At 44.0% G+C, this 15,602-nt stretch overlaps 1 protein-coding gene across 1 annotated transcript in view; it reads right to left on the bottom strand.

The window, feature by feature from the left end:
• LOC140209885 (choline/ethanolaminephosphotransferase 1-like) overlaps window positions 1-15,602 on the bottom strand; it is a 105,088-nt gene that overhangs the window by 34,067 nt on the left and 55,419 nt on the right. The window contains 1 exon segment of the mRNA XM_072278517.1: window positions 1,481-1,622. Within this exon segment, the coding sequence (XP_072134618.1) occupies window positions 1,481-1,622 (142 nt within the window).

Consider the following 15,602-nt stretch of genomic DNA (forward strand, 5'->3'; position numbering starts at 1 on the left):
CAGTCATTGTGTGTGCACCCGCAAGACTGCTGTTTACCGGCGTGTTCCACATTGAGGGCCCCCAAACCACCATCACAACTTGTGCTGATACAATGCAGAGCTGGGTTTCAGTGACGTCAAATCTGTCGGTCAGGGAATAATTAGAACTCAGTGAAATAATGCGCACAGAGCAAAAATGCACCAAGAGGCATAAAGCATAACAGCTCCTTGCAATGATGGCCTAGGTCTACCCCACAGCATCTCAAAGGACAAACTGGGCAACATTGGGCGGGCGTTGCCAGAGGAAGGTTTCCGTTTGTACACAGCGAGCGATGGGTCGATGGAACGCGCTGCCAGTTATGGTGGTTGAGGCAGGTACATTAGGGGCATATAAGGGAAGAGGACTCTGTGGGAGGGAAGGGTTAGATTGATCCTGGAGTAGGTTAAATGGTTGGCACAACACCGTGGGCCAAAAGGCCTGTACTGTTCGATGTTCTAAGTTCAAATTATTCCCTCATTAGGAGGTAGGATGCATTAGATTTAGAGAGGGTGCAGAGATTTAGCAGGATGCTGCTTGGATTGGAGAGCATGTCTTACGAGGATAGGCTGAGCGAGCTAATTAATGTAATTACTGGAAAGCATAGAGAGGATGTCAAAGTTAGCTTTTTTTAAAAATGCATTGAGTGGTGGGTACGTGGAACTCGCTGCCGGGGTGATGGTAGAGGCAAGTACATTAGGGGCATTTAGGAGACTCTTAGATAGGCACATGCATGAACAAAAAATGGAGGCTATGTGGGAGGGAAGGGTTAAACTGATCTTGGATCAGGTTAAAGGGTCAGCGCAACATTGCAGACCAAGGGCCTGTGCTGTTCTATGTTCGATGCTCAAATTATTGCCTCATTATAGGAAGGATGTGGAAGATTTAGAGAGGGTACAGAGGAGGTTTACCAGGATGCTGCCTGGATTAGACAGCATTATGAGGAGAGGCTGAGCGAGCTGGTGCTTTTCTCTTTGGGGCAAAGAAGGATATGAGGCAATTTGATAGAGGTACAGATCAAGCGGACAGCCAGAGACTTTTTCCCAGGATGAAAATGGCTAATACGAGTGGTCATACTATCAGTGCGATTGATGGAAAGGATAGAGAGGATGTCAGAGGAAGTTTTTTTTTTATACACAGAGTGGAGGGTGCGCACAGGGAAAAGTTAGATTAATCTTGGAGTAGATTAAAAGGGCAGCACAACTTCGTGACCAAAGGGCCTGTACTGTTCAAACCTAAAGTGGAATTTGTTAGCTAAAGCAGCTAGGTGACCCATTCAAAAGGAAAAATGTGCATAGAAATCACTTGGGCTCTAACAACACTCCCCACCTGAGGGGTCCATGGTTGAGCCCAAGGGGAGGAACAGGCCAGTTACACCTTAGGTATTCAGGGAACCTCCAGCCACCAGGCATCAGGGTGGGGGGAGAACAGTTTGTGGATTTTCTCAACCTGGCCAATACTTACATGCCGAAACGCAGCGTCCCGGAGACGTACGTCTGCCAGTGAGCGCAGTAGAACATGAACACGCCGGCGAAACAGCAGAAGAACATCCAGTCTGGGTTGGTGCCCAGCTGCACAGCTATACATATCCCCAGGACGACGAAGACTGCGGGCAGTAAGGGGCAAGAATTTATTGAAAACAAAACGTGCTCCAAGCAAACTGTGGACACAAGAAATGCTGGAAATGTTGAGCAACACGCACAAAATGCTGGAGAAACTCAGGTCAGTCAGCACCAATGGTTCAAGTGATATCCTTCATTAGGGCTGTAGGGGAAGGGGGCAGAGGCCAGAATAAGGTGGGGGGAGGAGCTGGCAGGTGATAGGTGAGACCAGGTGAGCTGAATTCCTCCACATTGTGGGTGTCACGCTTTAGAAACCCTGCCGGCATTGATTACCGCTATTCCAATACATCAGACACTCAGTGCATACTTTATTAGTATGCTTGTACACATAATATACCTAAATCAGTCCATCATGTTGCTGTTCAGACCAAACATCAGAAAGGGGGAAGAAATCTGATCTAAGTGATTTTGACCATGAAATGATTGTTGGTGCCAGACGAGGTGGTTTGGGTATCTCAGAAACTGCTAAACTCCCGGGATTTTCATATGGTCTCTAGAATTTACAGAGAATGGTGTGAAAAACAAAAAAACAACCAGTGAGTGGCTGTTCTGTGGGAGAGAACACCTTGCTAATGAGAGAGGTCAGAGTTTCAAGCTGACAGGAAGGAGATAACCACATGCTACAGCAATGGTGTGCAAAAGAGCATCTCTGAATACACATGTTCAACTTGAAGTGGATGGGCTACAGCAGCAGATCACTGACATACACTCAGTGGCCACTTTATTAGGATTGGGAGGTATTCATATAGGTCAGCTCTGGCACAAACACTCTTGTCAATGCAGCACCCAGATCAGGTTAAAACAAGTGTTCAATACTGTTTGGCAACAAGATGGACAGTGGAAGTGGAGATTGGTGAGGGAAATGGGCCTCGAGGTGAGAAAGTTTTGGTTCAAGCTTTGGTTCAATAGGCATGATTAGAGAAGGACTGTGGAAGGTGGTATGACAGAATAGTCCACTGAGATTTTAGAGAGAGATTATTGAGACTTGGTTGTCACAAAAGCATGAGAGGCTCCTGGATGTTTCTGGGATTGAGATGTTTCCAAAGGGACAGGGAGAAAGGTAAAGGAATGGCATTGCTAAACATGAGGCCTTCGGTTGGTCAAGGTCGACCATGGATGTTGCATCCTAGCTGTCTAGATACACAAGCCTGGGCAGTTCGAAGTGGAGAGCAAGCTGTTGCCCGTGTAGCAGGCTCTCCCTCTCCATGCAGCCGATGAACCCAAAGGAATGGCAGAGACCAATACAGTTGGAACCAGCAATATTGTAGGAGTTGCCAAGTCAGCATCGAACTGCCCTAGGAACTCCAGCTCCTATTTTTCAGAATTAGAATCAGGTTTTATTTCCTCAGAATTTACTCCCAAACCTTCTCCATACGTGGGTAGAGCTGTGAGGCAGTGGAGCATTGAGATCAGAATTTTCCCTCCCGATGGGCTGCCAACCACAGCCAATGAGGCCCACCTGCCTGAGGCAACTGGTTTTAAGACAGCAGTAACCCACCTTTGCTCCTCCTGTCAGTAGAAATGGTTCTGCAGGGATTCGTAGCTCAGCCACATGTGAAGGCCAAGAGCTGGACTTGGTGAGGAACATTTAATACATAGTACAACAACCTTAAGGAACCAGTGATAGTATCACAGCTACAGAAAGAGGGGAACCTGTGGAGATATTGTCCACTGAGTCAGTGTGGGGGTTAATCAGGAACAGGAAAGGAACAGTCACTATACTGGGAATATTCTCTACACCACCTCTCCCAACCAATAGCAACAGAGACACTGAGGTGCCGATCAGGAAGCAGATTTTGGAAAGTTGCAAAATATCAGGGTTGCTGTCATAGGAGACCTCAACTTCACTAATATTGATTGGCACCTTCTTAGTACAAAAAGTTTAGGTGGGACACAAATATGTCCAGGATGGACTCCTGATACAATATGTGAACAAGCCAACCAGAGGAGAGAAGCTCATTTACTCTTTCATGCCTTACAATCTTATTTCCTACAGGGTAAAATCCACCTTCCATACAACTACAAAGGAGGCAGAACAGTGTCTATATTAGACCATATGACCGTAAGATAAAGGAGCAGAATTCGGTGATTTGGCCATTGAGATTGCTCCGCTATTTTATTATGGCTGATCCACTTTTCCTCTCAGCCCCAATCGCCTGCCCCCTTCCCTTCCCTGTTCCGGTGGACGAGTGTAGATGCTCGGCGAAGCGGTCTCCCAATCTACAGAACAAGCAGGATATCCCAGTGGCCACCTATTTTAATTCCACTTCTCACTCCCATTCCGGTATGTCCATCCATGGCCTCCTCCACTGTCGTGATGAGGCCACACTCAGGTTGGAGGAACAACATCTTATATTTTGTTTGGGTAGCCTCCAACCTGATGGCATCACATCGATTTCTCAAACTTCTGGTAATGACCCCCACCCCCTCCTCTCCATTTCCCATTCCCTTTTCCCTCTCTCACCTTATCTCCTTGCCTGCCCATCGCCTCCCCTGGTGCTCCTTCCCCCTTCTTCTTTCTTCCATGGCCTTCTGTCTCTTTCAGCAATTAATTTTCCAGCTCTTTAAATCATTTCAGCCCCTCCAGGTTTCAGCAATCACCTGGTAGTTCACTCTCCCCTCCTCCCATCTTTTAAATCTACTCCTCAGCTTTTTTTTCCCTCCAGTCCTGCCGAAGGTTTTCAGCACGAAAAGTCGACTGACCTTTCTTCCAGAGATGCAGCCTGGCCTGCTGAGTTCCTCCAGCATTTTGTGTGTGTAACACACAAATTATTGTACTTTTCATGTCTTTATTGAATACATCATTTAATCATTCAGTCTCAGCTGGAAAAAGTATGTGAACTGGTAAAATCTCCTTTAGCAGCAATAACCTCCACCAAATGTTTCCTGTAGCTGCTGATCAGATACATAATGTGAGGAGAAATTTTAGACCATTCCTCTATACAAAACTGTTTCAGTTCATCAATATTTCTGGAATACCTTGCATGAACAGTCACCTTCAGGTCATGCCACAGCATTTCAATTGACTCGGCCATTCCAAAACATGATTTTCTTCTTTTTAAGCCATTCTGTTGTTAATTTACTCTTGTCTTTCAGATCATACTCTCGTTGCACCATCCACCTTCTATTAAGCTTCAGGTGACAGACTGCTACCCTGACTCCTGCAGACTTTGTCAGTAAATGAACTTTGTGTCTTTTTTTTAATAAGACAGGGCACCTCTACCTCCAGGACTCCCACACCTCCAATCTCATCTCATTGATTGGAATACCTGACCCCAAATCACTTTTGTAGAAGTCATTACCCAGAGGTTCACATACTTTTCTGAACCTAGACTCTGTTTGTTTAAATGATGTACACAGCATTGTTCAGAAGGGCGATTGTTTGTGTCTTATTAGTTTAGACAGATTGTGTTTGTCTGTTATTGTGACTTAGATGAAGATCAGACCATATTTTGAGTCATTAATGCAGAAAACCAGGTAATTGCAAAGGGTTCACAAATATTTTCTTGCAACTGTATGTATATTAAATAGTTAAATTAAAAAGTGGAAAAAAAGCAATATAATGAAAAAGGTGAGGCAGTGCTCATGGGTTCAATGTTCATTTAGGAATTAGATGGCAAAGGCTGTTCTTGATTCGCTGAGTGTGTACCTTCAGGCTTCTGTACCTCTCAACATCACATCCTTGCTTTTATATTCTAGTCCCCTTAAAATGAAAGTTAACATAACATTTGCCTTCCTCGACACAAACTCAGCATTCAAATTAACCTTAGGGGAATCCTGCACAAGGACTCCCAAATCCCTTTGTATTTTCTATTTTGTATTTTCTTTGTATTTTGTATTTTCTCTCCATGTAGAAAGCAGTCAATCCTTTCATTTCTTCTACCAAAGTGCATAACCATACCATTCCCAACACTGTATTCCATCTTATAAACACGAGAAAGTCTGCAGATGCTGGAAATCCAAAGCAACACACACAAAGCGCTTTGTCCATTCTCCTAATTTGTCAAAGTCCTTCTGTAGCCTCTACTTCCTCAAAACTACCTGCCCCTCCACCTATCTTCATACGGTCTTCAAATTTTGCAACAAAGCTATAATTCCATAATCTAAATCATTAACAAATAACGTAAAAAGAATTGGTCCCAACACAGACCCACTAGTGAAACACCACTAGTCAGTGGCAACCAGCCAGAAAAGGCTCCCTTTATTCCCACTCTTTGTCTCCTACCAATCAGCCACTTCTTTATCCATGCTCGAACCTTTCCTGTAAAACCATGGGCTCATAGCTTGTTAAGCAGACTCATGTGAGGTACCTTGTCAAAGTCCTTCTGAAAATCCAAGTAAACAACATCAACCAATTCTCTTTTGTCTATCCTGCTTGCTATTTCTTCAAAGAATTCCAACAGATTTGTCAGGCAAGATTTCTCCTCAAGGAAACCATGCTGACTATACCCTATTTTATCCTGTGTCTACAAATAGCCTGGACATCATTCTTAATAATCGACTCCAACATCTTCCCAACCACTGAGGTCAGAGTAGCTGGTTTATAATTTCCTTTTTTCTGCTTCTCTCCCTTCTTGAAGAGTGGAGTGACATTTGCAATTTTCCAGTCTTCCAAAACCATTCCAGATTCTAGTGATTCTTGAAAGATCATTACTAATGCCTCCTTAATCTCTTCAGCCACCTCTTTCAGAAAGATGAGGTGTACACCATCTGGTCCAGGTGACTTCAGTTTCTCAAGAACCTTCTCTTTAGTTTTGATAACTTCACACACATGACCCCTGACACCTGGAAACTCCACTATACTGCTGGATCCTGACAGAAAATCTTTCCTACCAAAAGCATGTACAACAGTTCATCTCTGTTGTATAAGGGGAACACACATTATAGTACAACAGTCTCTGCTTTATTATTTTGTACATTATTGTACATTATTATCGGGTATATTATTATTCTGTATTTTATTATTAAGCCCGCACACTGCTAAGTGTGTTTTTAAATGCTGCATTAACAAATGAATTTCCCACTCGGTATCAATGAACTACTTATTATTATTAGCATCTTCTGCGGTGAAGACTGATGCAAAATATTTATTCAGTTCCTCTGCCATTTCCTTGTCTCCCATTACTACCTATCCAGCATCGTTTTCCAGCGGTCTGATATCCACTCTCGCCTCTCTTTTACACTTTATGTACCTGAAGGAACTTTTGGTATCCTCTTTAATATTATTCGCTAGCTTACTTACGTATTCCATCTTTACCTTCCGAATGACTTTCTTAGTTGCCTTCTATTGGTTTTTAAAAGCTTCCCACCAATTTTCTCTCTATTATATGTCCTCTCTTTTGGTTTTTATGTTGGCTTTGACTTCTCTTGTTAGCCACAGTTGTGTCATCTTGTCTTCAGAATACTTCTTGCTCTTTGGGATGTATATATCCTGTGCCTTCCGAATTACCTCCAGAAATTCCAGCCATTGCTCCTCTGCCCTCCTCCCTGCCAGTGTTCTTTTCCAATCAATTATGGACAACTCCTCTCTCATGCCTCTGTAATTCCCGTTACTTCACTGTAATACTGACACATCTGACTTTAGCTTCTCCTTCTCAAATGTCAGGGTGAATTTGATCATATTATGATCATGTGCCCCAAGGATATTTTACCTTATGTTCTGTAATCAATTCTGGTTCTTTGCACAACACCCAATCCAGAATAGCTGATCCCCTAGTAGGCTCAACCACAAGCCGCCTGAAAAAGCCATCTTGTAGGCATTCTACGAACTCCCCTTCTTGGAATCCAGCACCAACTTGATTTTCCCAATCTACCTGCATACTGAAATCTTCCGTGACTATTGTAACATTGCCTTTCTGACATGCATTTTCTATCTCCCATTGTAAATTGTAGACCACATCCTTACAATTGTCTGGGGTTCTGTATATAACTCCCATCAGTGTCATTTTACCTTTGCTTTTCCTCAGCTCTATCTACAATGATTCAATACCTTTGTCACTTCTTTCTAAGAATTTGATGTCATTCTTTTTTTACCAACAGAGTAATGCCAGCCCCTCTGCCTTCCTGCCTGTCCTTTCGATACAATGTGTATCCTTGGACATTAAGTTCCCAGCTATAATCTTTCAGCCTTGATTCAGTGATGCCTATAACATCATACCAATCTGCAACTGTGCTACAAGTTCATCTACCTTATTCCATATACACCACACATTCAAATACAACACCTTCAGCCCTGTATTCACCCTTTTCAATTTTGTCCGCCTTTTACGTTACAACTCATTCTGTTGTCTGCAGTTTTACCCTATCATCAACCTCTCTGTTAGGAGTCCAGCACATTGCCTCTATTTGTCAACTAACTAACTTCAGCACTCATCCCCCTGCCAAATTAGTATAAGCCCACCTGAACAACTCTAGCCAACCTGCCTGCAAGGATATTGGACCCCGCCCCAGGTTCAGCTGTAACCGGTCCCTTTTTGTACAGGTCATACCTTCCCCAGAAAAGATCCCAATGATCCATAAATCTGAATCCCTGCCACCTGCGCCAGTTCCTCAGCCACACATTCACCAGCCAAGTCATCCGATTATTACACTCACTGGCAAATGGCGCAGGCAGCAATCCAGAAATTACTACCCCGGAGGTCCAGCTTTCTATCTAGCTACCACAAATCTCTCTTCAGGACCTCCTCACCTGGTCTACCCATGATATTGGTGCCAATATGTACCAAGATTTCTGGCTGCTCATCCTCACCCTTGAGAATGCCATGGACCCGATCCGAGATATCCCTGAACCTGATACTAGGGAGGCAACAAACCATCCTGATATCTCTATCAGGACCTCAACTGTTCCCCTGACTCAGGAATCTCCTACCAACACTCCAGTCCTCTCCACCTCTCTGCTCTTGAGCCATAGCACCAGGCTCAGCACTGGAGACTCTGTCACCAAAATTTCGTTAGGACTTTGAGGAGAAAGTCACCAAAACCACTCACAAATTTATATAAGTGCACCATGGACAGCACCACCATCTGGTATGGAGGGGCCACTGCACAGGACCGGAAAAAGCTGCAGAAAGTTGCCAACTCAGCCAGCTCCATCATGGGCACTAGCCTCCCCAGCATTGAGGACACCTTGAAAACATGATGCCTCAGGAAGTCTGTATCCATTATTAAGGACCCCATTACCCAGGACATGCCCTCATCTCATTGCTACCATCAAGGAGGTGGTACAAAAGCCTGAAGTCACACTCAATGTTTCAGGAACAGCTTCTGCCCTCCGCCATCAGATTTCTGAATGATCTATGTACCCACAAACATTCCTTAGTATTTTTCCCCTCTCTTTTTGCACTACTTATTTAATTTATATTTTTATATATACTTACTGTAATTTATAATTTTTGTTATGTATCGACATGTACTGCTGCCACAAAACAACAAAGTTCATGGTACAGTGCCTATAAAAAGTATTCAACCCCCTTTGGAAGTTTTCATGTTTTGTTTTACAACATTGAATCAGAGTGGCACACACAAAATGCTGGAGGAACTCAGCAGGTCAGGCAGCATCTATGGAAAAGAATACAGTCGACGTTTCAGGCCGAGACCCTTCATCAGGACTGACTTGACTATACTCTATTCCATAGGTGTTCCTTGGCCTGCTGAGTTCCTCCAGGATTTTGTGTGTGCTGCTTTAGATTTCCAGCATCTGCAGATCTCCTCTTGTTTCTGATGGAATAGCAGTGATTCAATGTTGTGATAAAGTATGTAAAAGGGTTAACACATTAAACAATAGCAGTCTGTTTTTCTGAAAGAAACCGCTGATGATCAACAGATGTGCTAATTTTGTTATTCAATGCTGAGCAATATTTCTTCTTTAAGGTAGCCAGCCTGGGTTTCAGAATGCTTATCTCCTTGTGTAGTCATGCAAAGATAGGACAGCTCCAGTCTGTTTTGTGTATGTGAGGCCATTATGCCTATTCTGTAATTTGTCTTTCGAGACTGTCATGTGGTAGATAACCTTGCCTGTCTTGCTGTCTTGTGTGGCAGTATCTGAACAAATATATCCATTTGTAAGGGGAATTGTGAGTTAGTTAGTGGATCGGACAGGAACAGTCTAGTGATTAACTGAGTAAGCCCCGGGTGCTTTGAATAACGAGCTTGTACTTATACGGTCTCTGAGTGACTTTATCCGGATTCGACTTCCACAGTTGTAAAACAATAAAACATGAAAACTTCCAGAGGGGTGGGGGGGGGGGGGGTGAATACTTTTCTCGGTACTGCATATGCCAATGATATTAAACCTGAAAACCTGATTCCAATTTCACTCGAATCAAATGCAGATCACTGGAGTTTCTGAATCAAGTAAGCCCACCGTGAACACTTCTATCCTCCTGGGTCTTCATGAAACAATGTTAAATAAAACTGGACCATTTGGGTCCAAGTCCATAGATCCCTAAAAGTTGCCACTCAAGTTTATAAGGAGCTTAAGAAGGTGAATGATGGGTTGGACTTCAGTCTTGAACTCTTGACTGAGTTCAAGAGCCGTGAGGTAATGTTGCAGCTCTATAAAACCCCTGGCTGGACCACACTTGGGAGTGTTGTGTTTAGGTTTGGTCACCACATTATAGGAAGGAGGTGGATGTAGAATGGAGGTACATCAGGATGCTGCCTGCAATGGAGAGCATGTCTTATAAGGAGAAACTGAGTGAGCTCGGGCTTTCCTCTTTGAAGCAAAGAAAAATGAGAGGCGACATGATCAATGATGACAGGTCTAGATTGAGTAGCCAGCCAGAGACCTTTTTGTAGGGCAGAAATGGTTAATACAAGGTGACTGGAGGAAAAATATAAGGGGATGACAGAGGTAAGGTTGTTTTTTTTTATGTATAAAAACAGAAAGTGGTGGGTGTGTGTCACATCCTACCAGGGGAGGTGGTAGAGACAAATACATTAGGAACATTTAAGAAGCTCTTACATCGGCATATGGATTATGGAAAATGGAGTGCTGTGTGGGAAGGAAGTATTACATTGATTTTAGAGCAAGTTGTGTCTTTGGCACAACATTTGAACATATTCTATCTCCTTGCAATCTTGGACCATAAAAACACCAAAGTGCAAGTCCCCGTGCATGGGTAAGCTCACTGTATGCTGAGCCGAGTGTCTCGTGTGAATTTCACACTGCCCAGATCAGGCGCATTACTGGAGACCAAAACTCCCCTGTTACTGAGTCATCTACTACCACATCAAGTACTCTGGGTATAAATGGTCCTCCAGAGGAATACAAGAGCAAGGATATGATGCTGAAGTTTTATATGGTATTGGTCAGATTACACTTGCAGTATTGTAAGCACCTTTAGGCCCCTTATCCAAGAAAGATATCCAGGCATTGGAGAAAGGTTCTCAAGAATCCCAGGAACTAAAGGGTTTAAGAATAATAAGCATTTGATAGCTTTAAACCTGTACTCACTGGAGTTTAGAAAAATGAAGGGGAAATCTCATTTAAACCTATCAAATATTTAAAGGCCTGGATATGAAGTATGTACAAGAAGCCAAGATGTGGAGATGCTTCCTATAGTTGGGGAGACTAGGATCTGAGGGCACAGCCTTAGAATAGAGGGATGTCCATTTAGAACAAAGATAAAGAGGAATTTCTTTAGTCAGACTGGTGAATCACCGGAATTAATTGCCACAGGCAGCTGTGGAGGCCAAGTCATTAAGTACATTTAAGGCAGAAGTTGTAAGGTTTCTGGTTGGTCAGGGCATCAAAGGTTAATGAGAGAAGGCGGGAGAATGGGGTTGAGAGGGATAACCAAACGAGCAGAATTACAAAGAAGAGAAAATCTGCAGATGCTGGAAATCTAAGCAAAACACACAAAGTGCTGGAGGAACTCAGCAGACCAAGCAGCATCTATGGAGAGAGTACAGTCGAAATTTCGGGCAAAGACCCTTCATCGGGACTGGAGAAAAAAAAGATGAGTAGCTTTAAAAGGTGGGGGGCAGGGAGGGAGAAATACAAGCTGATGGGTGTGAAACTGGGACGGAAAAAAATGGAGTCAGAGTAAGAAGTGGGAGGAGGGGAGGAAGAAACACAAAGTGATAGGTGAAACTGGGAGTGGGGCGGGGGGTGAAGTGGTGAAGTAAAGAGCAAGGAAATAGATTGGTGAAAGAGATATACCTTGTATTCTGTCCGGGTAACCTCCAACCTGATGGCATGAGCATCAATTTTTCGAACTTCCGGTAATGTCCCTCACCCCTCTCTCCTTTACTATTCCCCACCCCCTTTTCCCTCTCTCATCTTATCTCCTTACCTGCCCATCACCACCTGTTGCTCCTCCCCCTTTTTCCTTCCATGGCCTTCTGTCCTCTCCCATCAGATTCACCTTTCTCCAGCCCTGTATCTCTTTCACCAATCAAATTCGCAGCTCTTTACTTCAACCCTCCCAGTTTCACACCCATCAGCTTGTATTTCTCCCTCCCTTCCCTCCCACCTTTTAAAGCTACTGATCTTTTTTTCCTCCAGTCCCGATGAAGGGTCTGGGCCTGAAATGCCAACTGTATTCTTTTGCATAGATGCTGCCTGGCCAGCTGAATTCCTCCAGTATTTTGTGTGTGTTGATGGGCTAAATGGCCTAATTCTGCTCCTATATCTTATGGTCCTCAGAACCCTTTTGAATTGTTCATCCTAAACCATTGTCATCTACTGCTGGCGACCTCTAATAAAGGGAAAGATTGCCTGCAAGATTCAACTTTATACAGTGCCTTGTATGAAAATTCATCCCCCACCCTTTGTTCACACGAGTATTACAACCAAGGATTTTGATCAGTTTAACTTCGAATTTGTATTTGTGAACCAGATGCACCTTTTCTCCATAGTAGAGCCCAAAAACAGGGAAAATGGTAAAGCATGAAAAACAAATAAATCAGAAACTGAAATGTCAGCAGTTCCGACGTACTTATCCCCCTTTGCTCAGTACTTAGTTGAACCACCTCTCGCAGCAATATCAACCAGTAGTCTTTTTGGATACATCTCTATGAGCCTTTCACAAGGTGCCAAAACAAGATTTGCCCATTCCTCCTTGCAAAATTGCTCGAGCTGTGCCAGGTTAGCTGTGGAGCAGCAGTGTACAGCAATCTGAGGACTTGCCAGAGATGTCCGATCAGGTTAAGGTCAGGACTCTGACTGGGACACTCAACGGCATCAATTTTCTTCATTTGAAGTCACTGCATGGTTGCTCTGGCAGTGTACTTCATGTCTCCGTCCTGCTGCAAGATGAACGTCCTCCCCAGTTTAAGCTTTCTGGCAGAGGCCAGCAAGTTTTTTATCCAGGATCTCTCTGTATTTAGCAGCTTTCATCTTCCCATCAATCCTGTCCAGATTTCCAGTCCCTGCTGCTGAAAAACATCCCTATTGTATGATGCTACCTCCACCATAATTTACAGTAGGGATGGTTACCTGGTTGATTTACGCCACACATGCCACTTAGTGTTGATGCCAAAATGTTCCACTGTCGTCTTATTTCACCATAAGACCTCCTTCCACATCTTTACAGTATCTTCTAAGTGATGCTTTGCAAAGTTTTTAGGGGTAAGGATATGTTTTTTTCTTTAGCAACGGCTTCTTCCATAAATAAACTTTTTGTGCAAGACCTTAGACATTGTGGAGCCGTGAATTTCATCTCCAGTTGCAGCCACTGACTTCTGCAGCTCACCTAGTGATTGTCAGCATCACAGTGGCCTCTCTTACAAGTACTATTCTTCTCTGGCGACTAGTTTTAGAGGGGTAGCCTGACCTAGGCAGTGTGACTGTGATTTCGTATTATTTCATGATGACTGCACTGAGCTTCGAGGATGTTCTGTGCCTTTGAGATGCTCATGCACCCTTCCTCAGATGTTACCATTTCTTTGACTTGCTTTAAGTGCTCCTTTATCTTCATTTTGGTTTGGCCTGTTGAAAATCTACCATACTTTAGGACCTTACAGAGAGAAGGGGTATTTATTCAGGTGATCTTCCAATTTTCTACATCAACAAATTTGGTGAGTTGGTAAGGTAATGCACAGTACTGAACCTGAGGAAAGTCGGCATAGTAATTACAAAGGGGATGAATCCTTCAGCCTCACAATATTGGTTTAAATTTTTAGTAAAATTGTACACAGGTTTTGGAATCTTTCTTTTGGATTTGATTTAATGTTTTGTAGATTAGCTCAAAAAATCCTACTGAAATACATTCTAATTTTAGAAAATGAGACAGTAATATATGAATATAGTTCTGGGGGCTGAATACTTTTTCAAGGCACTGTACATTCACGTACCAGGAATTTGTTGTCAGGGCGCCACATGCAGCAAAATACACAAAAATTAAAATAAAGTTGGAGATGGAAGTGTAGATTGCAATAAATACCAGCATGTATTTACAATGTAAACAGCAATACAGAAAGTGGTTTACAGTGTTACAGTGCATGCAGTGACAAGAGTAATACCTAGAGGGGATAAGGGAGGCTAGCTAGGATGGTTCATCAGATAACTGCCCATAGGAAGGAACTTTTAAAATGGCATGCAGTTTTTGTTTTAGTATTCCTAGAGAGTTTTTCCAAAGCGCAAACACGAGGAAATCTGCAGATGCTGGAAATTCAAGCAACACACATCCAAGTTGCTGGTGAACGCAGCAGGCCAGGCAGCATCTATAGGAAGAGGTACAGTCGATGTTTCGGGCCGAGACCCTTCGTCAGGACTAACTGAAAGAAGAGGGAGTAAGAGATTTGAAAGTGGGAGGGGGAGGGGGAGATCCAAAATGATAGGAGAAGACAGGAGGGGGAGGGATGGAGCCAAGAGCTGGACAGGTGATTGGCAAAAGGGATCTGAGAGGATCACGGGACAGGAGGACTAGGGAGAAAGAAAAGGGGGGGAGGGGAACCCAGAGGATGGGCAAGGGGTATAGTGAGAGGGACAGAGGGAGAAAAAGGAGAGAGAGAAAAAGAATATGTGTATATAAATAAATAACGGATGGGGTACAAGAGGGAGGTGGGGCATTAGCGGAAGTTTGAGAAGTCAAAGTTCATGGCATCAGGTTAAAGGCTACCCAGACGGAATATAAGGTGTTGTTCCCCCAACCTGAATGTGGCTTCATCTTTACAGTAGAGGAGGCCGTGGATAGACATATCAGAATGGAAATGGGAAGTGGAATTAAACTGTGTGGCCACTGGGAGATCCTGCTTTCTCTGGCGGACAGAGCGTAGGTGTTCAGCGAAATGATCTCCCAGTCTGCGCCGGGTCTCGCCAATATATAGGAGGCCACATCGGGAGCACCAGACGCAGTATATCACCACAGCCGACTCACAGGTGAAGTGTCGCCTCACCTGGAAGGACTGTCTGGGGCCCTGAATGGTGGTAAGGGAGGAAGTGTAAGGGCATGTGTAGCACTTGTTCCGCTTACAAGGATAAGTGCCAGGAGAGAGATCAGTGGGGAAGGATGGGGGGGGGGGGGATGAATGGACAAGGGAGTTGCGTAGGGAGTAATCCCTGCGGAAAGCGGGGGGGGGGGGTGGAGGGAAAAATGCACTTAGTGGTGGGATCCCGTTGGAGGTGGCGGAAGTTATGGAGAATAATATGTTGGACCCGGAGGCTGGTGGGGTGGTAGGTGAGGACAAGGGGAACCCTATTCCTAGTGGGATGGAGTGACAGCAGATGTGCGTGAAATGGGGGAGATGCGTTTGAGAGCAGAGTTGATGGTGGAGGAAGGGAAGTCCCTTTCTTTAAAGAAGGACATCTCCCTCGTCCTGGAATGAAAAACCTTATCCTGAAAGCAGATGCAGCAGAGACGGAGGAATTGCAAGAAGAGGATGGCATTTTTGCAAGAGACAGGGTGAGAAGAGGAACAGTCCAGATAGCTGTGAGAGTCAGTAGGCTTATAGTAGACATCAGTGGATAAGCTGTCTCCAGAGATAGAGACAGAAAGATCTAGAAAGGGGAGGGAGGTGTC

This window comes from Mobula birostris, chromosome 14 (assembly GCF_030028105.1).
Source record: "Mobula birostris isolate sMobBir1 chromosome 14, sMobBir1.hap1, whole genome shotgun sequence".
NCBI classification, from domain to species: Eukaryota; Metazoa; Chordata; class Chondrichthyes; order Myliobatiformes; family Myliobatidae; genus Mobula; species Mobula birostris.